The sequence below is a fragment of the Polyodon spathula genome, chromosome 20 (assembly GCF_017654505.1).
Source record: "Polyodon spathula isolate WHYD16114869_AA chromosome 20, ASM1765450v1, whole genome shotgun sequence".
Taxonomy (NCBI): domain Eukaryota; kingdom Metazoa; phylum Chordata; class Actinopteri; order Acipenseriformes; family Polyodontidae; genus Polyodon; species Polyodon spathula.
The window spans coordinates 11,891,049-11,914,698 of record NC_054553.1 but is presented as its reverse complement, the minus strand read 5'-3'; the positions used below and the strand labels follow the sequence as shown (position 1 = coordinate 11,914,698).

General features: G+C 38.3%; 1 protein-coding gene across 2 annotated transcripts in view; it reads right to left on the bottom strand.

Moving 5' to 3' along the window:
* Positions 1–1,475: 1,475 nt before the first annotated feature.
* LOC121295829 (neurite extension and migration factor-like) overlaps positions 1,476–23,650 on the bottom strand; it is a 103,746-nt gene continuing 81,571 nt past the window's right edge. The window contains exons 2-4 of one of the 2 annotated variants that reach the window (XM_041220914.1): positions 20,598–20,725; positions 10,900–15,067; positions 1,476–2,186 (exon numbers count right to left, since the gene is read on the bottom strand). In XM_041220914.1, the coding sequence (XP_041076848.1) occupies positions 2,174–2,186; positions 10,900–15,067; positions 20,598–20,673 (4,257 nt within the window). In that variant the 5' untranslated portion in view covers positions 20,674–20,725 and the 3' untranslated portion in view covers positions 1,476–2,173. The remainder of the gene's footprint in view (positions 2,187–10,899; positions 15,068–20,597; positions 20,726–23,650) is intronic. The other variant, XM_041220915.1, reaches the window with a different exon arrangement.

Below are 23,650 nucleotides of genomic sequence, written 5' to 3'. Positions count from 1 at the left end.
GTTAAAGGGTCAGACCCAAAAGGTCAGATTGCAGACAATTTCAACATCGCCTGCAGCCTCCGCCATTGCAGCTTGTAAGAGGCTCCATAACCATGCTGCAATGAATCTGAAGCCCAGTGAAGGAAAGTGGCATGGCACGCCAGTCGGGAATCTCAGCAAAATTCCCACTTTTCATGCCATGTCCTGAGCTTCTGCTGCACATTCTGGAAGAGGCAGCCAACATCTTGAAGAGATGCTTTTTTTTTTTAAACAGCAAGCCACAACCTGTCTCCTCAATTTACGTTTATACACAAAACATGACCCTAGCTCTTCACAGGTCAGCTTAGCTTGCCAGAACTGCTTACCTTCAAGATGAATCCTCATATGCCTAGAAATTGCCTTGAGGCAGTGTTTTACAAGCATGGCTGGGCTACTACAGGGAGGGGTATGGGGGGGGGATCTGGCAGCCAGAAGCAGGCATGAAATAGACAGACAGAAAGAGAAATGACACAAGCAGTCATCCATTATAAAATACATCTTAGGTGAGGCATTTAGTATAAAACTCCAACCAGCCTCTTCTGTTACTTGATAATTGCAGCTGAGCGACAGAAGAGGGATAATGTGCAAAGAAAACTGTAATCTACAACATCTCTGGAAAAGTAGCATCAACAGAACGCTTATTCTTCCATTGTAATATATGAGCATAAGCACACACACTATGGCGGGTTCTGCGGTGAAGGAAATAACATTACATGTGGACCTAATTAGGAAGCTGATCCTGATTAGAAATAATTCTCTAAAACATTTTAATAATAATTGCTAGAGTCGGCACTAGGATGCTTTTTGCTGGTGGAGGGTGGGGGTGGCGGTCTCGCAGAGGGCAACCCTAATCGATAGAGTCAGCTCTGCTTCAGGCTATGCAGACTCGTTTGTGATCGAACAGCTTCATAAAGCAGAGCATCTTCTGCCCCAACATTGCATCAGATGCATCAGATGTGTAGTAATAATTAGATGTATGCTCTGAAGACACAAAACAGCAGAACTCTTAAAAAAGGCAAGTAAAAGGCAAAGACAACTTTGGTGCTGCTGAAAATTCAGTATAATATCTAAACAGATGAAACAGTCAAATTTTAAACTCAGTGGTTTAAAATACAGTTTAATCATCATAAATGCTGCATTCTTCCTTTTTTTTAAAGAACACTACAGAACAATTTTTACAACAAAGTAATGAAGAAAATATTTCAGCCTGTTTGAAAGCAGCCTTCAAAAGCTCCTTTTTATTTTTATATTTATTCCATAAACATTATTACAAAACTCAGCAAGTTAACAATATTACATTTTCACCGCACAGGCTTAATCACAAATATTTAAAACCTTTGCAACAATTACAACAAAACAAAATAATACTAGAATAATTTACATGAAAAACCTATAAAACAGCAAAGAGTTCACAAATTTGTGTTGTATCTTTTTTTTTTTTTTTTTAACATCATAGCACTACACTCTCACAAGATTGGTCTTATTACAAAATTTCAGACAAAAAGATTTTCAATTGATTTTTTTCCCTCTCCGTTTGTATTTTGGTTTTTAAAACCAGAAACTTGTTATTATGTATCCTTTTATAAACACCCTGAGGCGCAAAAAAGGGTACCCCCACACACACACACACACACACACACACACACACACACACACACACAAAACTTCACAGCACTTTCTAAGAAAAATATACACTTACAAAATATCTTACAAATTGGCACACTGAAAAATATACAAGATTTTGCAAGATGTCATTTAAGTGTTCCTTAATCAAGAATCCCTCTAGGAACAAGATATTTATAAAGCTTAATTTTAAAGAAAAGAAGAAACAAGGCAAAATGTACTTCCAATGAATGTCAAAACCAAAGTACATCAAACATAAAACTTATCGTACATTCTTAAAAAGGGCACAAGCTGTGTTCTTTTTTTTGTTTTTTTCCTCTGGTAGAAGTGGTTTTCTTTAGCATCATTAATTAGCAGCACCTCAACAGTGGTACCTCTATTTATTAAGTTTGTTTTTTTGTTTTTTTTAATAGAAGTTCACATTGGAGTAGTACATTCAGTTCTCAGGAGGCAGGAGTCAAAAAGGCCACCCACAGTATGTGCTGCAGGCAGATCAATGCTGCATCACACATCTCGATTTACCCCCCCGGTTTCAGTTTAAGAAGCTGGAAAGAGAAAAAGCAAAATGATCAGTTGAATGCGTTCTCCAGGTACAGCACAGGGTTTGTTAGGGTTATCTTCTTCCGACCCACAATGACTGAGCTCTCCACCACAAGGACCTTCTCAGCTCTGCATTTACAAGAGCTTAGAGGCTGATCCGGCCTTCCAGGTTTAACAAATAAAAATCAGAACAATACAAATGTACAGCATTTGAGTATTTTTCCTTTATTTTATTCTGTAACAGGGTGTAAGATTTTGTATTATTTCCCTGGCAATGGTCCTGTCCCTACCACGTGATGCAACTGAAACCAGAGATGCAATGATTCACTGATTATTGATCACCGTGTCTTTTATTTTGCCAGCCTCAAATCAACCTTTATTGATCGATTAATCATCCTGGTTCCCTGCTTGGTGTCACGTATTTACCACATTACTATCAGTAAGTGCCTCTAATGTTAGTTTATTTGCTATTGTTTCAGTGAGAAAGCATTTGAATTCCCTCCCCTAGGTGTGTGAAACCTACAGTGTGCACAGGCCTGCTGCCTTCCCTAAAACTGAGATGCTCCATTAACAGCTGGCTACAAAGCAGAAACTCTGTTTCACACATACCTAAAACCATACCTAATGACATTTTTCATATGAAACATACAAATATGCCTGGATTATATTGTGTATAATGTATATTTTACTACAACTGGAGCTTTTTACTTGCTGTAAATTCTGCATTGAACTGCAGTGACCATAGTAAATACTGCAGACTACTAAAACCACATTGCAATCATATTAAGCCCCTTGAAGTATGTGACAGTATATACTCGGAAAAGCAGGGTAGTTCCCTTTAACATGTTAGAAGTTTTTAGCCATTAATAAGGAATAAAATATCTTAAAAACGGATCAATTACAGAGCACAAAACAAAGCTTTCACTAGTTATTCTTGTCTACACTACGCAATCAGTCAGTGTGATTCAACATGGACCCGATCGTGATCAAACCAACAACTCATATATATATTATATATATATATATATATATATTATATATATATATATAATAGATAAGATATATATATTATATACACACACACACATAGCGTTACTATGGGTGAAAATAAAAGGTTTTTAAATCAGTTAATAAGGAAGTTCATTGCCATTGGTTGATTATCACTGTATAGTTGGAAAGTCAGCTTTTCTTGATCTGAAATGAACAATTTTTTAACAGGCTTCATTTAATACCTGCCGATAAAAAAAAACATTTTCTGAATATTATTCAGTCATTTAGCAGACTTTTATCCAAAGCGACTTACGGAGAATAGGGGATGAACTATGCATCACAACTGCTGCAGTCACTGTGACAAAGTGCCCGCCCGTGTGTATTTTCTGTTATATGTTGCGTGTTGTGTGTTTAATGTTGGTGTATAGTCATTGGTACACAGGATATAAACGGGTCTGTGTTTAAAATGTATATTTGTATTTAGGCACGAGGATTGCACAGCACTTCACGTGCAAGTAAAATGTAATGATATGTGAGCACGGGGAAATTGCACTTTATTAATTCACGTGCAGTTGTACCGAGACTCCAACTGAATGATTGACGCAGTCGAGTCTCGGTACAGCTGCATAAAAGCAGCATGTTTTCACATACTCGGGGTTGTGTGTTCGGTGAGTGAAGAACGGGATTGGAGACGGAGGTAAAAATAATCATAAGAATAATAATAATCGTTAAAAAGAAGCTCACCGTGTTTTGTCTGTATAGTCCGTTTTGTTTGTCTGTTTATTTTGGCTACCAGTGCCATGCCCTGTGTTTTTGTATGTTACCACATTTTTATTTTGCTGTTCTGTTTATTTATTAAATGCTGAGCGAGACCATTTGCTCAGCTCCACCAAACTCCACCTCTCTCGTTCTTTTATTTCCTGGCTCTGGTCTGATGCCACCCACTCAGGCCGTCTTTGTGACAGTCACTTACAATAGGACCTTGTTTTTTTTATGTCTCATCTGAAGGACGGAGCACAAGGAGCTTAAGTGACTTGCTCAGTTTCACACACAGTGAGTCAGTGGCTGAGCCGGGAGTTTAACTGGGAACATCCTGATATTTTCTTTTATTTGTTTATTTATTTATTTATTTTAATTTAGTAGTTCCAAATGGATTTTTTACCCCATTTTTCCCCAATTTGGATTCGCCAATTGTAAACTGGCAAAATGGCGGCAGACACATGTGTCCTACCAGGCCGACTTTTTTCGCACTGCAGGTCCACAGAGAAGCCACTAAACCCACAGAGCCGGAGGACAACCCTGGAGGATTACCCTGCCGACCTAAGCCCTCCCTACCCAGGCGGCGCTTGGCCAATTGTGCGCCGCCCCCTGGGAAGTCACGGTCACGGTTGACAAATGACATAGCCTGGATACGAACTAGTGATCTCCAGGCTATAGGGGGTATCCTGCACTCCACGTAGAGCGCCTTTATGCGCCACCCAAAAGCTTCCTTCAAACCCTTTTCTTTACTGTACATTCCTACTGTTTGATTTTTCTAAATTTATATATATATATATATATATATATATATATATATATATATATATATATATATATATAGTGGATTGCAGAAGTATTCACCCCCTGCAAAGTTTTCATATTTTGTTGGCACCTGAGCGTACTCCACGACGCTTTCAAATTAGACCTTACATGTGAATCTACACAAACTACTCCACATTGATAAAGTTAAAAAATGCGTATAGAATATAAATAAGCAAGATTTACAGAGAAAAACAGATTAATCACAGTTGCATAAGTATTCAGTTATCAGCTTGTATGTAAAATATTTCATGTATTCATATTCATAATATATTTGTGTGCTTCCATAATTTAAAACGTATTGAACCTCATAAAATTCCCACAGTCTGACAACTAAAGAGCAATTTTTATTAGTTTACAGAACATACTTATACAATACTGTATAAATGTACTAACACAAATTACACAATCATGAACCTGTGAAGCAGCCTTCACAGCTGAACCATAAATCAACAATGCAAGGCCTGCATAGCAAGTGGCAATGCCCTACAGGTAAGATTTGTTAAGTGAGATTTAATTAGATTTACATGCTTTAAAAACACCAGTATGACCAATATTCCTGCAAAACCCTGCAAGCTAAATGTGCACCATGTTTTTTTCGTTGTAATTCCAGGCTCCCAGCTCCAAATTTCTTCTTCTTCTTTTTTTTTTTTTTACTCTACAGCCATGACAAAATTGTCATATCAAAGCAGTTCTGATTACCAGCTATACAGAAAGACATACAGTAATCCCTAGGCCTCTGATACATGATCGCATCCACTAATCTAACAATTCACAACAGAAAAGGCTTGTTCCTTCCCAAACCAGGTTTCAGAGTGGAGATAACAGGCTCATATTATCCTGTTACCGGGCTAGGGATAGTCAACACAATATTTTGGCATTACAACACAGTCATATAAAGACTACCATTAAAAATCCAAACTGAAAGGAAACATACTTCAAAGTCATTGTAACTAGCAAAAAAATGTAACAAATCTTACCTGTCATAGGTGCTTTCACACAGAAGAGTTATAACGGTTCACAATCGCCACTAAAGCAGCTTATAGGTCTGTGTCAATTGCCTATACCGCCACAGAACATATTTTATGCCATCTCTGAACCGCCTCGAGAGGTGGTTCAGAAATGGCAAGGAACCGTCATAACTGCCTGTGTGAAAGGCTATACCGCCACTGAAGCGGGTGTGGTTTCCAAGTCAACATGCCACGTCACTATTGTGTAGGTAAGTAAGGGGTGTGCATGCAGTGCTTAATTTGTACCACGGCTTGCCGGGGCATAGCCTCGGAACTGCTGGCTGTGCAGAGTCATAGCACTGGTACCTCTAGTTAAAATTCTCATAAAATGCTATATTTTTAAAATCTCAACCCAGTTGTATTAAGTCTGCATGTTCCTGCGTGTTAAAGATAGATAGTCCGCTGCCACGTTTGTAGCCTACTTTAAATTACTAGAATTTCAGCTTGAGTGCCTTTAATAAAGATGACGCTGGCTGCAACGCTATTGTCGTTTTTTATACACAAATAAGCTTACTTGATTTGAAAAACGTCATGAACGATACAAGCAGCTTCCTACACTACTTGGTTTGATTAAATGAGCAGTACACAACAAAATACGAAAGCTGAACATTAATTTCAATAAAGAACAACAATAATATATATATATATATATATATATATTATATATATATATATATATATATATATATATATATAGCCTATATATCAATAGGAACATTAGCCTGCTATATTATATTCAACCAAAACAATACAAATAATGACGATCTGGTTCTCTTGGCTTTTCCAATAAATACTATTTTAATTAATAGAGAATAAAAACATACTAAGTTAACAACTAGCCTAAAGTTTCAATAATTGTTTTTGTAACCTACAAGTGGTTTCTGTTGCATACACATTGCTGATAATAGTGCAAATCGTGGGTCAATCCTCAATCGTGGGACCTTTCTTACAAATTAAGCACTGAGACCCACATAAAACGGGCGCTGAGGTTTCTGAATTCTTGGATAGGGATTATAAAACACACACAATGGCATGAACATGCAATTAATATGTGATTTGCAGGGGTAACGTCTCTGTGCACTTTAGCCCTTGATGTATATGTAATTCCGGGGCGTTTCTGAACAAAACCGCTAAAATTGGGAGGGGATTTTGCAAATGAGGTCTATTAAATATTCCGTCTAATTTATTGCAGGCCTCGTATTTGCATGATAATTTTAAGAAAAGCAGGTGTTAATTTGCTGCAGTCAGACAGTAGGCTATATAAAAGGCAAGGTGATGTGGGAGGCTTGTCTGTAGCAAGAAGGAGACATCGTTTTCAAGGACAAAGAAACATTTAATAACATTTTGCAAAGAGCTCATTTTTTAACCCTTCTGATCAAGTCAGTTTGTAAATTATGGTTTATAATACTGGTACCGTATTGTTTTGCAAACTCCAATTTTCAGATCATGTTTCATAGCTTACATGACAAAACAGAAAGTCTGCAAATAGAGAATATAGAATCCATGTAAACAAACGGTGGAGGAGATTAAGATGGAACGAAAGAAAAAGTGTCATATACAATTCATTTTAGTAATGCCTACAGAATGTATTTTTTGCAATGTGACATTCTGGTATGTAAGTAAATAAAATGTATTCTTTCTGAAGTTTGAAAAGTCTATACGTCTGGAATTATTCTATACGAAATAAGCTGAACTAAAATGCGAAGCACAGTAACTGGATGATGCATCGTAATGTATAAGAAACCTAGAATACAAACTCTGAAGCGGTACATTTGTTTATTAAAAAGTCAATGCACATTCCGTATTTTATTCATTTGTCCTGGTGATGTATTGCGATCTTCATGTGCTACAAGTACTGCTTGTACCAAAATCTCCAACTCCATATTGGTGAATTTCAGTTTTCGCTTCTGAGCATCCTCATTACCATGGCTAGTACCAGGCTGAGGTCTTTGTGTGCCATTCATTTTCTTTTGGAATGTGTAGCCTACACACGCAGGGTTGATCCAAACCCGCTATTTATTGTGAGAGGTGTGTAATTCTCCACCGATAATTGCGGTGAGGGGTATTTAAATTGCTTGATTGCAGAATCACCTCCTTTACCTTATTAGTCTTATAAAATAGGCCGTTATTTTGACAATGAAAGCGGCCGTACTGAACTCACACATTACCTGGCTTTTTGCGATCGGTTTTTCCCCTTTATAAATTTAGGCCTGAGTGCATGTGTTAGGTCTTTTCAGTGTTTCAGATTGCACGAGAACAATCTGTTGTTGCCACAAGAATTATCTGTTGATTGACAGGTCTGAAAGTTGTACTCGCGTGATCTCTTTGGCTGAGTGAAAGGGTTTTGACGGTATTACACTGGCACAGTTTGCACAATTTCATGCTGTTTGAAAGGGTATTTTACACAGTCGTTAAAATGTTTCAGAGATGGCACAGTAGCTGCATTTCTTTGTGAAAATAAACACATTTTATAGCAGACATGTATTTTCATTTCAAAACATGACATCTGGTACTATGCTAGGTTAAAGAAAGTTCTCAATTGGCTTGTCTTGCCTTCCAGGAAATCTGTTACTGCTTTAATTCCTCGATCATTTCAACCCAGCAGTGTCTTTGGAGTTCAATGCATATTACTAGCTGCAAAGCTTGTCAGTTATAAGTGAAGCAGCTGGTTGGTTACTGACAGGAAATAAAGCCCTAAAGGGGTGGGTATAGATTCACTCTCTAGGTGAAATGACATAAGAAGTGCAAGTCTAAATGTATGACTTGCAAACAGAGATTTATTTAACCTTGTGTATTACCAGATAGCAGACCATATTTTCAGTGCTTAATTTAATTAACATCTGCTTTTTAAAATTTATTTTCAATTTTACAAAACTAGAACCAAGCAACTAAGTAATATATTTCAAGTTCTCTTAAGCACCGTCAAGATGCTTGTAACTCATTTTGTAACATTATACATTATTTTTTCTCCTTTCAAACAATAGGAGTGCAAGATAATGCTTTGAAAATATGCCCCTTCAAGTTTTAAAATGAAAATACCTATAAAGTCAATGGATGTGCAAGGCAGGGGAAATGTATGGAGCTACTTTGTTATCTACACTCACTTTAAATATATTAGTTTGTATATAAAAAAAAAAAAGTGTCACAACAAAAGTACATTTTCTAGCGGCTCACTGGCTTAACAACACAAGTCCAACATTATTACTGAACCGTTTGATTTCCAGCCTTTATTTTCACTTTGACTTGGGTGAAGCCTGCTTACCCTCCCACAACACTGTGTTTCATGTGAATGTAACAGGACTGGGTGCAAACCTGCATCTTAACCACTATGCAAAAGTCCTGGGATCACAGTCTCAGAAACTGTAACTGTCTGTTATATAAGCACACGTTTTTCTCTTCGTATACACTTCCTGTGTAACAGGTAACATCTACATCTAGAGAAGTCATGTGATATTGTGACCTTTCAACTTTGCAGACTCCACCTGCTGCATGGTATACCGGTGTTATAGAAACAGGTGGAGTCTGCAAAGTTGAAAGGGCACACTATCACATGACTTCTTAAGATCGGACATAACAATAAAAAAAAACATGGGGGAGCAAAGCAAGCATTCATGCAGCATGGCAGCCTGCTGAGAATTGATGATCTTTAAAAAAAAAAATCTCAATTAGAAGCAACCAAACCATCCATGAGACATTGCCCTTGTTGTAATAAATATACTGACTTACCGTCTGATGCCTTTACCATTTCTTTGAGAATCCAATAAAACTGCATGGGATTAATGCAACAGGTTATCTCCTTCTGCGCACACAACTAGATTTGTCAGCACCCAGGATGGTTTCTTGTTTGAGATTCACAATGCCGGGTGAAGTTAAGGTAAGTTAAATTTGGCAAAATTGACAAGATCAAAGTCCTTAGGTTTTGGTAAAATGTGAGTTGTTGTACCACTGTCAGCTGCAGGTGCTTTTCAATGGGGGGGGGGTTCTCAAAAAAAAAAAAAAAAGAAAAAACATTGCTGGAATGTTTGCTTTCCTTCAAGAGTCCCAAATGAAAACATGAAAAATGCTCACGTCGATATATAAAATTGTCTGTACAGTCAATCTCTGGTTCATTGTTTGGCACAGGTTTTTCTTTTTTGCAAGTAGTGCATATGTTTCTGTACAACAGCATTTTAACAAACTTCACTTTTGAAACAACTTAAGAGCATACTTAAACTTTATATTCAACATATTCCAGGCATGTAAAGAAATTCAGCTCAGGGGCACACTTTTCATTTAAAAGGCCCGCATAGCGGTTTTCACAGAAATGACAGAACGTAAATAATGCCATTCCAAAATCAAATAGTATCTTCTTCGAAAACACATGTACAACAAAAAGGCCCCTTTCTGCTTTAAGAAAACTGTAGTCTGGTTCCCTGCAGAAAAATCAGACAATTTATTCCACACTCTTAGGACGATTTTAAGCTTGTCAACATTGGATGATATGATTTCTACAGGGTATTGCAGATTGTCCCAATTCGGCTGTATTAATCAACACATTACGTCTGACCACGATCTCTCCAATTGGGTTAAAGAAAAGATGTTTTCTGTCCCAACGAATACAAAAAAGTCATTTTTATGTATATGTATTGGTGTGTGTGTGTGTGTGTGTGTGTGTGTGTGTGTGTATATATATATATATTATATATATATATATATATATATATATATATATATATATATATATATATATATATTGTATATAGATATTTGTGGAAGGGGGCAGCAGATGACAAGTTTAATAATATTATTTCACAAAAAAAGGCTCAAAAAATGTAGTGTCTTTTTTTTTCAAGGCTTTTCAATTAAAAAAAAACTAAAACTGAAGCAGCAACATAGCAGAAAATTGCAGCCATGGTGGTTGTATAAACCCAGCCAAGCTGGAAACAATTACTCAATAGGTAGTTTGTAAAAGTACAATACATTTCATGCAAGTTATTCATTTCTCTCTCTGGAAACAAAGGGGGAATGTCTTTGCCATGCAACTCTTGCATTTGAGTCAACAGGGAAAACGAGGGGACATAGGGCTTATCAGGTAGAAGGAAAGTGAGAAAGGAGAGTGGGGCAGGGTTTGTGCATTGTAGCCACAGTTACGGAATATTACCTCAGTTTTTCTAAAGAGGCCATCACTGATAAGTCTTTATTCTGCTCGCGTTCTGTTCGTTTTCCCTTACTGTTTTCATCCCTTGGAAATTTTGCGCTTGTTTTATGACGATACATCTTTTTATGCGGCGGGCCATTATTGCCTGAAGTACTTAGATTAGTAATGCTTTTATCAAAGACACACCTTGGCGACATACCTCCGTTACAATCCAGTGCAATGCTGGGCAGTGGGGGGCTGGAAATATTTAATTTCACTTGGGTTTTGCTGCATGTGCTCTTGGTGGATGACTTCCGGCTCTTTATCACCCCAGGGGAAACGCTGCTGCTGCTCCCTTTCCTTTTGGACTCTGCTGGGGTGCTGGCAAGGATTTTGAGGGTTTTCAATTTGAGGCTGTTGGCTTCCGGGGGTTGGCACACACTCGCTGCAGGGCTCCACAATGGCTCGATAGAGGCCATCATGAACCGCTGGACCTCAGCCATTCCAGAAGCGATGTTGGACAGGATGTTTGAGGGCTCTTCAAACTCTCGCTGATCATCGTCAAGGAGATTCGCATTCTGTGCTATGCTAGGATCAGACCAGCTCATGTTGGCGTCTTTACCTAATGACCAGTCATTAGAAAGCACAAAGTTGCCAGGGTTGTGAATTGTGATGGGATCTTTCAGTGCCGTCTTGCAATCCCCAGCCTGGGCCTTAACATTCTTTTCCTCTGTGCCATTTTTCCCTTTCTTTGATCTGGACCCTTGTCGAGGAGTTTTACTTTTCTCTGATGTTTTGCTGCCTTTTGGGCTTCTGGCTTTCTTTGCGCTCTTCTGATCAGTCCCAGCCTGCTTGGGGGTTGATTTCTTTTTTGCTTTTGAAGTTTTTGCACTGCTGGTGCTGATTTCATGTAGTTGCTTGTCAAAGGTTTCCAGGCAGGGGGATTTCTCAACCAGACCAACCGTATCATCATCATTGAACATGTGGAACTGAAATCTATGACCGTTAACCATGAATGGGCTATTGTGATGTTCCTGCTGTTGAAGGACATTACAGTTCCAGTTCACATCCTGAGAGCTGCCCAGAATGGCTTCAGTGGAATCCTGGAAGTCTTTAGCCTTCCCCATGGACTTCATTTCTGGCCCTGTAACTTGAGGAGACAAATTTGGCGTGTCAGGAGGTGACATCTCCGACAGGGATGAATGTCTGAACTTATCAGGAGTGAAGTTTGAAATGTCCAGCAAGTCTGTTGACTCCTTCAGGGGGATAATCTCATCAATGCTTTGCTGGATCACCAATTTGGGACTGCAGTGGGCTAAGAAGTTATCATTCATGTCATCTTCACCATCCTTCTCGCAGGACTTTAAACTTAAAGAGCTATAATTGCTAGAAGTAGCTGACAATGAACCCACTGAATCAAAACTGGCGAGTCTGCCATCATCTGTACTTAGTGTGTCTTGCTGAAACTGAAAATGTCCCTCTCCACACTGTACCTGGCATGCCTGATAATCAGTGTCAGCCTGCAAGGGGTGCACATGCAAGTAATTCTTCTGATACGGCAGTCTGTTGCTGTTCAGGTTTAGCTGGCCATATCCAGACATGTCATCTGTCATTTGAGCAGACACCCCGAAATTGCTTGATAGCAGAGCAGTTTCTGGGATATTGGATGTAAATGAAGGCTGGCTGTTGCTGGGCTCGCTGTGCCACATGGGAGGAAAGTTCTGCTCAATCTCAAGGTGGTGGGGCGACTGCTGAAGCTCTGACTCGGAGGGTGGGGAGAGCACACAACTCTGTGCGAGTTGCAGAGAAGTGAACTGCTTTTCCGTGTGGGAAACACTGACAGGATGCTGCTCAGAGGGATGTTGGGAGAAGTAAGAGATCCCTGTATTATTTGATGAATCAGATGCATCCAGCAACGTCTGCAGATAGCCTCCAGGGACAACTGGTACACTTGTAGCAATGTCAGCAGATGGTACAGGCTTGTCAGATGAGCAGGTGGTGGCTGGTAAAAAAGTAGATTTTTCAGCATCAGCATCAGTACTGTAGCTTTCAGATAAATGAGGACTGCTAGCAGCACAGTGAATAGTAACATCATTCATGCCTACAGAGTCCTGGTTTTCTAAAGCAGGGCAAATCGCTGTTAGGTTTGTTATGCTTTTGCTATCCTCTTGCATGGCTTTCATTCTTTTGCTCCTCAATCTGGCTTCACTTTTGAATTTTTTTATTCTGACAATTTTTGTTTCAATTCCCTTATCTTCGCTTTCTTGTGATCTGCTCTTTTCTGAGCCAGTGTGTGTTATGTCATTCGAGTCTAATCTGTTTGCACAGCTGGGGGTTGCTATTGTTAATGGCATGCCCAGAAGGGCTGCATCATCTGTAGTGTGGCTTTCCTGCTTGTGATCAGAAGAAGAGCCCTGCTTGTTTGGCATTTGCTCCACAGTTTGAATTCTTTGAATCCTATGTCTGTTTGCAATCTTATATTTTCTTTTCGGAGGGCTAGGCCTAAACGACGGATCTGAACCATTCCTATGAAAATGCTGTTTATCTCCAATAGCCAGACCGTTCCTGTTGCTCTGCTGTTTTTCCCAATAGTCTTTTAAGGGAGCCATTTTTTCATATTTGTTCAGTAGGTCATCGTTTAAGCTAACTGTTGTGTTAGTGGGATCAACTTTGCCTAGTTTTACCAGCATGTGCTTCTCTCCTTTGAAGCGGTTGATGATTATATACTTAATGATAACTGGGGCTTCTTTCCGAGAGGATTTTCGCCTCTTCTTTGGGCACCAGTCGTCATCATCTTCCTCTTTAGGGCCGTATGGCTGCAGCTCTTTTTTCTCTGCATTCTTTTCGCTCTCAATAGAATCCACATCATACAGGTAGTCGTCACTGTATCTCACTTTTCGTTTGGCTCTTAATCCGTAGTTTAGCTGGCTGGATGAACTGGAGTTCTCTCTGGATAAAAACCTACTGCACTCCTTAGCTTCCCTGAAAGTGTCGTAAGAAGATCCCGTGCACGAACTGTCGTCGTCGCTGTATTCCCCTGAATCTTCAGCAGAATTGTTGGAGTCAAAGAAATGGTTTCTTTTAGCGGGTAAGTACGGCACTGTACCACCAGGGTTACAGCTTTTGTTTGTATCAGCTTTGTCTTCGCTATCCCAAAGGCTTATCTCGCCAGCTTTAAACTGAGAGTCTGCGTTCTTCTTGACTGGGCCGTTTTCCTTTTTCGTGCAGTTGACAAGGACACTGGGGAAGAAGTTAAACTGAGTCTCCTCTTGCAGGGTGTTGGTCTTTTCCCTCAAGTTATCCTGGAAGGATTCGTAGCGGATCTTTAAAGAGCACACGTCACTGCTGAGGGTGGAGTCGTCATCATCGAACATGTAATTGTCCACATCCTCCTCGGAAAAAAGGTTTACAGAGAGCTCATTTTTGGAGCATAGGTCAAGCAGTTCGATTTTACTTTCACTAATAAAGGACTCAAAATAGCCCCAATCCTGATTGGGATTTGATAGCAGAGCCTCATCCCCGTTGCATTTGTCTAACAGTAATCCCTCGTAATCATTTTTTGGAGTCGGGTCTTCTGAATCACTGTCAGATTTCTCCACGTCTCTTTTGTCTGCAGTCCTTGATTTATGCAGTGGGAAGCTTAGGAGCTGATCAGAAAGCAGTTGATCCCCATATCTTGCACTCTCTCCTGTGCTCATGCAATGAATCCCTATATCTGAGATGGAGCAGGTATCATAATCCCTGTTTATATCCCCCATTTTCAGGCTGATTCCTGGCTCAGCGTCGACACTGTCTTTAGATTCTATAAAGCAACCCAGGCAGGTGCGGCTCTGCGGCATCAAGCAGTCGCCAGTCAGAGCCGATATACCACCTGGCTCCATGATGGTGAACGGGGTTCGGTCGCAATCCTCTGGCAGGGACCAGGGGCTCACCCCCTTGGTAACGCAGGATATGAGGGAGGTGGCATGTGTGGAAGAGTCATCTGAAGTGTGATCAGGTACCTCTGTGAGCCTCAGAGGAGACGGAGGGCTCAGGATACAGGGCTCCTTTGAAGTCAACGGAGGCACAACCCGCTGACACTCTTCGTTTTCTTTCTGTGTGCTGTCAGTCGTTGCTGGAGCCGAGGATGAAAATGTAACTGCAGCATATGCAGCAGCACATGGCTTCACATCATCCCTCTGGTCATATGATCCTAGGGAAAAAAAAGATATATATATATATATATATATATATAAACACAATTCCTGAGCCAAGCAGCAATTGGAGCCTTTTTTTGTAGGTGTTGCTGTTATTACCTTTTTGAATGTCTACTGTATGCAAGAAAAAAACAACCCTTTTTAGACATAGTAATAGGATATGGTATGAAGTGAAATTCAACAAAGAGGGAACCGCTATATAACTAATACACCCTCAGCTTTCTGTCAGCTCAAGAAAATGTATAATTAATACAACATGAGCAGCAGCAACAAACACAGCTGCTTTACAAATAGCTTCACATGTATTTTGCCTGGATAACTATTCAGCTGCAGTTAATGCAAGTATATATACATTTGAAACAAAACATCTTTTTCTACAGCAGCAGAGCTGTCACCAATGGTTTAGTATCTGGAACGGCTTATATCCAGCTTGAAGCAGCAGGACCAGGCTGTCAAAGTGTTTCCTACAGTCGTTTTTTATAAAGGGGAAAATTCCACCTCAATGTTACAACAGGAGAAACAAAGGCCCCAAGCAAGAGACATTGAATTATAGTACTTAGCTGATATCTACTGACATGCAAAGGGAAGCACAGTATACTAAGATAATCAGATAATCATTTTACGTAAATATGCTGTAAACAAAATGTATATACAAAGATGTCTGCAAAATAATATAATTTATTATTGTTTTTTAAATGTAGGGATTTAAATGTAATAACCAGAGAAGGAAAGTCAAAAGAAATGTATGAATTCCAATGCCAGATCACAGTTTGAACATTATTTTCTTTTGCACCATCAGAATGACCTTTATAATTTGTTTTTATGCACAAAGATATGAGGCATGATGTGATTTTTAGACACAGCTTGCATGCCCAATTAATGGTAGCTATTTACATAATGACCTCTATTATTATTTTGTTTCAAATTGGCTTAAAACATTTCGATTTTTTTTTTTGCTCAGCTGTTTGTTCTTTCACAGTTAGCATGCAGATGAGAATGTAAATCTGAGTCTGACTGCTCTCCTTCAAAGTAATTGCAGCTAACAAAATAATTATATACATTTGCCCCGTTGTGCACTTCCATTATATATCTCAAAAGTCCAGTTTTGAAATGTTTTATCAAACATTTATTTTTATTTTAAAATATCTGGTACTGCGCTGGAGTAAAGAAATCTCACAGGCCTTGCTTCAGATACTGCTGCAATTTCGTGGTCTGTTTTACCTGGAGAGTTAAATTGTCCACACCCCTTCAGGGCTTTCTTTCCTGTTAGTAACCAACTAGCTCCTTCCCCTAATGAGTGACATGCTGTGAAACCAGTAAAAAGCTTTTACCGACACTTCTGAATTGGCCTGGGAACTGCATGTGTAACAGATTTCCTGGAAGCAAGCAAACTTTTATACCGAGTGTAGAACCAGATGCATGTTTTAAATAAAAAAAATAAAACTGCACATTTAAAACCTATTCGGGCTGTCAGTTAAGCCTCCAAATAGCAATCGATTAACTGGGCACACAAAATCGTCCACATATATTGTCGCTCCATTCCTCTCTTCCCGATGTGATTATTTTAATATCATGGCTGTTTTAAGTAAAAGCTTGTGCACACCAATCGAATGCGAGGGGTAATTACGCCTTGGTAGAGTCAGCAGAAGAAAAAAAACATTTGCAACAAGCCTAAAGCAAGTTTAACATACTATAGGAGTGTTACTAAAATATTTATTCCAAACAGATTACAGTACTTTGGAATGCAATCTATATAAACTAGACCCGAGTTTATGAAAACCATCTTTTTTTATTTAGTGACAGTTGCAGCATCACGCATTGCACCTTGTTAATACTGTAACATCTAGCCTTCACTATCTGTGAAACACACAATGCGGATATTGTTAAATACTCATTTATAACAGTTCATTTTGAAACTCCAAAGAAGCGCAAACTATATACAGTCAGTTTTCTTCAATGTGCACAGTTATGTACATGTTGTTTGCCAGGAATACAAGCCTGTCGTCCTGCTCTGGAGTCAAGCTTTTTTTTTTGTTTACCTCGAACACACAGAGGGGTGTACTTACAAAGCATTTTCAAAACTGATTGGCTGGTAGGATGGGACCAGCAAATCAGATGCTAGTTAACACGAGCAGGAGAAGAAGAGCATACCCACTGCTTGTCTGGCAGGAATACTGTAAATAGCCAGGCAGAATGCATTTTCATTGATAAACTTAAATAATGTGTTAACTATGCGTGCTATAAAAATGTAATTATTGAATTGATTATTCAGTATTTATATCCACGTATATAATGAGGAATGGAATTGAAAGAAAAATCGATTTTCGATTTAATCTAAGCAGCCCTAAAACCTATACAGTGAATAGAGGTGCATGTAAAGATTCATGAGAAGTATTTGGTTACCACTTTAACTGTGCAATGAGGTTGGATGCCTGAGCTACGTAATGCGGTAACTGCTATTGTATTGATTTTGTTTGATACGTCACGAAAGGCATTGATAGAAATATTTCAGAAAGCCAAACAAGTAGTAACGCTAGCAATAAAGAGACAGAACATTTTGCTCATAGCAATTCCTAGATATGGGTCAAATTCTCTTTGTTTTCCTATACTGGGCAGTCGAACTGGGGGAAGCTAAAGTGAAAACTTTGGGACTAGTTTTACAGGCCCCAGTTAGCATTAGTCTTGGACTACCTAATGTAGGTAAGGTAGCACAAGACTAGTACTAATCAGGGTCTGTGAACCCAGCCTTTATCTTCTGAAATTAAACGTCTTTATCATCATTATTGCAAACGGCTTCTTGGATTGATTCATAAATGTGCAGTTACCTTCATAATTGTGGAGGCATAAAACAACCCCCTCCAGACCACCAAAAAACTATCCACTGGCTATAATCACTTGCGAGGACTTCAAATATATTCACAGGGATTTGACTCACATTTCTAGAGTGGACCAGTGTGAATGTATAAGCTTGGTATCCCACCAGAAAAGCAATACATCCCTGTCATTGCACCACTATGAACAGGAATGTAGGGCTGAATTTAATCCCTATAAACCTATCAAATAGAGATCTAGCTAGAAAAGATCATGATCTAACGGAAGCCAAGCACATGCCCACAAAACACAGACCACGCTGGCAGTGGTTAATGAAATCAGTCCACTGGGAGCTCACGGTTCTTTGGCTATAAATAACACAGACTCTCACAGTGCGGAGTCATTCTTCAGAAAACAGAAAACCAACTGCCAGGCATTCTAAATCATAGAATAATATTCAGAAATCAAACAAAAAGGCTTTTGAATTATTTAGTGCAGATTCATTTCCAGAATCCCTATGGTAGTAAATGCAGCTTCTCTTTTCATTATTGTATTTACTATTGCATTGCATGTGAATTTCATTTAGTACTAGCAATATTAAGCAGGAATCAGTTACGAAGCGTTCTCTTTTTAATTGCACAGTTGTGAAATGTGAAGCAGCTTTGAATGTCAGTTTCATTTCTGCTTCTACTTGCTTTTACCGCACCTGCAATCATGTTGACTGGTCCTGGGTTTGGCTGCTCCTCCGTGGAGTTATTACCATTTTTCTCTCAATATGCCTTTACCTATTTTTGAGCTTGTCTGGAGAATCACAAGTGCCGGGACTAGCAACCTTCCTCATTTCAATTCAAATCAGGACAAGGTGCCCTTTCAACCATGCATTGAATGGTCATACTGTCACATGGCTTGAATGGAATGAATGAGGCTGTTCAGTGTCAGCACTTTAGATTTCTAGCTCAAGCTCATCAAAGCCAAGTAAAAGGAAGATTTAGAGAAAATAAATAAGCATTGGAGAGGACACAGAACCACTCACAATGACTGCAAACGCCAGAAAACAGTAAGGAGATTGTAAAAAAGCAATTATGTTTGAAGCCACATACTCTTTAAAGGTTCCACATGTTTCTCTGTTATTTCCACAGATAACTCAAAATTATTTTTCTCTGTAAATTCATAATGTATTTTGTTTGAATATTCTGGATTTTGACTGTTGTTACTTAGTTGAATAGTCTGTGTTTTAGTGTTTGGCAATCAGTAACACTTTATATTAAGTGTCTCTAATTACGGTGTGTTAAATAGTAGTTAGTAAATACACACTTACACATAATTACAATGTTATTATGCCTAGTTACAATGTACTTAATGTGTATATTTTTGCATGATATAACTTTAACCCTAACTCCAAACCTAACCCTCACCCCACTAACCCTAACCCTAACCCTAACCCTAACCCTAACCCTCACCCCACTAACTCTAACCCTAACCCTAACCCTAACCCTTTTCTGATACAATCGTGTACTTGCATACATCGTGCAAAATGATTTACAGGTTAAGTGCATTGAACTATGCATAATAACCTTGTAATGATGTGTACGTATACATGCATGTACTATGTAACTACTATGTAAATACCCAGTAATTAGAGAAACTTAATGTAAAGTGTTACCGGACATGCTGTTCAAATATTGTATTCTTACAAATTACAGACAGCTGAAATATAACACTACAGGAGTGAAAGAATAAACCCCAGCAAATGATTTTACTTTTATTAATTTCAGGCATCACTTAAAGATACTATCGAGTCTGTCAGAAACACACATATTCCTAGCTACAGAATTAGAGCTATCAGCACCTTGACAAGGAAGATCACTGTGATCTAAATCCACAGTATGTACATATACAAATGTTAGGCTGCCTTTTTACATATCACCAGATCACCTCTATAATTCATGATAAAAAATGACACTTACGTGTTACTTGTGCACATACCTACAGTATGCACACACACACACACCTCCACATAAGTAAAAAAAAAAGAAAAGAAAAACTGCTAAAAAGTAGAGAATCCTTTTTTCTGTCATTATTTCTGTAACAAGCAGTGGTTAAGACCCGCAGAAGAAAATGGGGAATATGAACTGATCTAAAAAATCAAATATATAGGTAATGAATGGCCATTATAATAATTCTCTTTAACCGCAAGAAACTGGGCAAGTAATTTACACACTAAATTGTTACAAGATAACGGATATTTTCCATCTTGAAATAACAATAAACTCATACTCAAACCCTTTAAATATTATACAAATTAAGCAGTCATGCAAGCAGTTTTAATTATCTAAACAGCGGTCGATCCCAATACTGCCAGTCTAAATTTCAAAACCTGTGTGTCTTTGTGTGGAGCGGCAGTCTGGGTATTGAGGGTCTCATGTCTGCACTGCATTTGATATGCATTTGAAGTGTGATGCATATCTGTAACACAATGATACATGTAGTAGATATTTTATTTATGGGACTTTTGGAGACGTCAAGCTGTGATGCTTCATGATATCGCTATTACAATCCTAAAGTGACCTTCAGAGATTTGGAGATGTTTGATATAGTTGTGTTAGTCTGGTTGAAAGCTAAAACACAAACAGCACACACAACAGCAAGCAATCATGATGTCAGTTTTTAAGCATTTTCAGTTTTTATATATCGCTGATGTTAAGGGTTTCTTACCATCTTCATTCTCCCCATTAATCTGAGCAGGGCTTCGTTCCTGTGCAGAGGAGCTGTTATCTTGTAGAACATCCATTAATATTGCCTGGTTCTGTCTCTCCTTCCATGCATCATTACCTCTATACAACCTGCAAAAACACAGACAGGCAAGGCAAGTTATAGCCTATATGATTCGCCCCATAAGAAATGAAATATTGGACATGCTCAATACAAACTCTCTTTAATGTCAGGTAGTATATCATTGAGTTGATTTCTGCACCCCCACCCCCTCATCATTATCCATTCACCGTCAAAGGAATGACCCACCCTCACAGCTATTACATCATTGCTCTTATTTGTATGGAAAGTTCTGTTTTCTATGCATCAACGTGGAGTTAACATTCAGAGCACACACACACACACACACACACACACACACACGTTGTTAAGGATAATTCAGCATTCAGAGCAGTTTTCAGGCATTGGACATTCTGCACAAACTAATACAAATGCTCACCTACACTACAAATGTGGGTTCTAATTTAAAAACCATCCATTTTGCATGGCCTCATTGAAAGCAATGAGGTCTACTGAATTTTTACAAATGGTGGCCATTGCTGGTTAAACCATTAAAAGGCGAGTTTGTTAAAACTAAAGGTTGCATCGAACAGTCGACTAGAAAAGTGAAAACCTCAGAAACACAGTCACCTAATCGCATGTCACGTGACTGTGAAGTGATTGTGAAGCGTGTGGTTTCAGATGGGTAGAAGTGCTGTTTTGGTTGCAATCTCTTAGCATAGAAATTATATTTTTGAACATTAATAAATCCCAAGCAGTTTTACAATACAGTACACAAACAGCAAAGCGTTATAAAATAGTATGTTCACAAATAGAGCTCCAGACCAGACCTACTGGCCTACATCACCTGTCCAAATAGTAGTCCTTCTACCCTTTGTTAAAGCCAACATCTCCAACACTGCAGTAAGTGCAAGAATGTAAAACAACAAGTTTGTTCCTTTTTTAAATAAACGAATACACTCCAGTTTTCTTAAAACATTTTTTTTTTATATGCAATACGATTGTTAAAAGACTTGGACTCACTCTCCCTTACCATCAAACTGTTATCTCAATGACAGCAGTGAAGTGAAATAACTGGATTAATAGTTTATTCATGAATCCCAAGTCTTAAATCATCTATTAAGTAAACATTCAATTGTCTGAGACATGGTGAAATATTAAAAATACAGTAAGATTGACCTGAGGCTTAAAAATGATCAATTTAAGATCTTGTCACTCTTCATAATTCCATCTCACCTCAGCACAGTCCTGAATACAGACTGCCTTTGATTTAATAATTCTAATTACACTGGCTGATGGTTTCAGAGCAGTGAGACTTGTCTGTTCCAATAAGATACAGTATAGCTTGGGTAGGCAACATTGGCAAATCCAGTCGTCTTTAATTATTAAACCGAACCAATTAAATCCCGAAACTACTTATTCATTAAGATAAAACTGGAAAAGAACAGGAATCCAAGACCGGAAGTGCCTCCTACTGGAAATAAATGAAATAACTGTACAGGCAACAATGCTTTCGGACCAGCATGGGTTAATAACATTATGTGGGAATATCCTTTTAAATACACCACTCCTTGTTATTCTCATGCATATAAATGACCTCAAGCGTATGGAGTCACAAACGATGAAAACAAAACCATTTCTAAATTATTACAGCAGTTACAGTTATGTTACAAATCGTTTTCCAGGCTTGTGCGCTTTACAGCTCCTATCAATCCTTTCACAGGGTTGTACTTACGTGTGATTTAACCAACTATGAAAACACAATTACAAGCTAATCTGGAGTGCAAAATGTGATCCAGCACAGTGTTCCAGGATGACGGAAGAACGCCAAATAAACAGCAACAAGCATGTGCTGCCAAGACTCAAGGAGGCACACAATTTACTTACTGTATTTGTGCCATAACCAAAGTGTGATTTTCTGTTGAAAAAACTAAGGTCCTAAATGATTTAAATTCGCATTTAACATAATGTTATTTTTCATCAAACTACTACGTATTCAAAGTACAATATCCTTCAGCACCATTGTGAATTGTTGTATACACAAATTTACATAAGTGGATCACAATATTGTTCAGTACCATGTTTACACTGCTCAATTGTCATTACTGTAACTCATGCACCGTACTAATATCATAGTCAATCCGTCTTTGATTGTACGTTAACCGTATCATGAGAAAGTAGAAAACTGAGGACTTAATTTCTGACTCCTTATGTGCTTTCGTAAAAATGGCTAGTGTTACACATCTGGCGAGGCTTGTGTATATACGGTTTTTTACATTTACCACTGTATAGTCTCTACAAACAAAAAAAAATTTATCCTAGTCTATCTGTCCAGGGTACGTGTGGTAAGCGTTAAATTGTATTAGAATAAAAAGTAGTTATATGGATGCATAAGTATTCCATTGGATGACTGAAGAAAGCCAATTATAGTTACATTCGTATTGTTCGTGTAATTACTAACAACATACCACGTGTTTTTTTTTTAAATAATGTAGTTTAAATGACAACCAACATAAGTGTTCACCTATTATAATCTAAAGTATCACACGAGTACCATTGTTGTTACACATGACCAATTGAGAAATGTGACGATAAGGGAACAATAGTGCATTCGAGTAAGTTGTAACATTTGCCGAATTCTGACTTTTACCGTAACATATACCGGTATATGCAAAAATGTAAATGTGACATACAGATGAATAGATCAGATAGACAGGCACCTCCATATATCCCCAGCATCTAATATTCTCAATATCTGATATTCTCTTAAGCCAAATTATGTTAATATCAAGTTTCATAACAATTGGTTAATAGATTCTACAGATATGCAAAAATGAGATTTCATCCCCACTGCTTTATACTGCTCTCTTCATATCGGCTAATAAAACTGTGGTTTCTGGAATTTTACACAGAGTTAGCATTAGATAATTGTACAATCATAATATCTTAATTATTTGTTACTTTTTAAAAGCCTAAGGAGGACCACGGCTCCATAA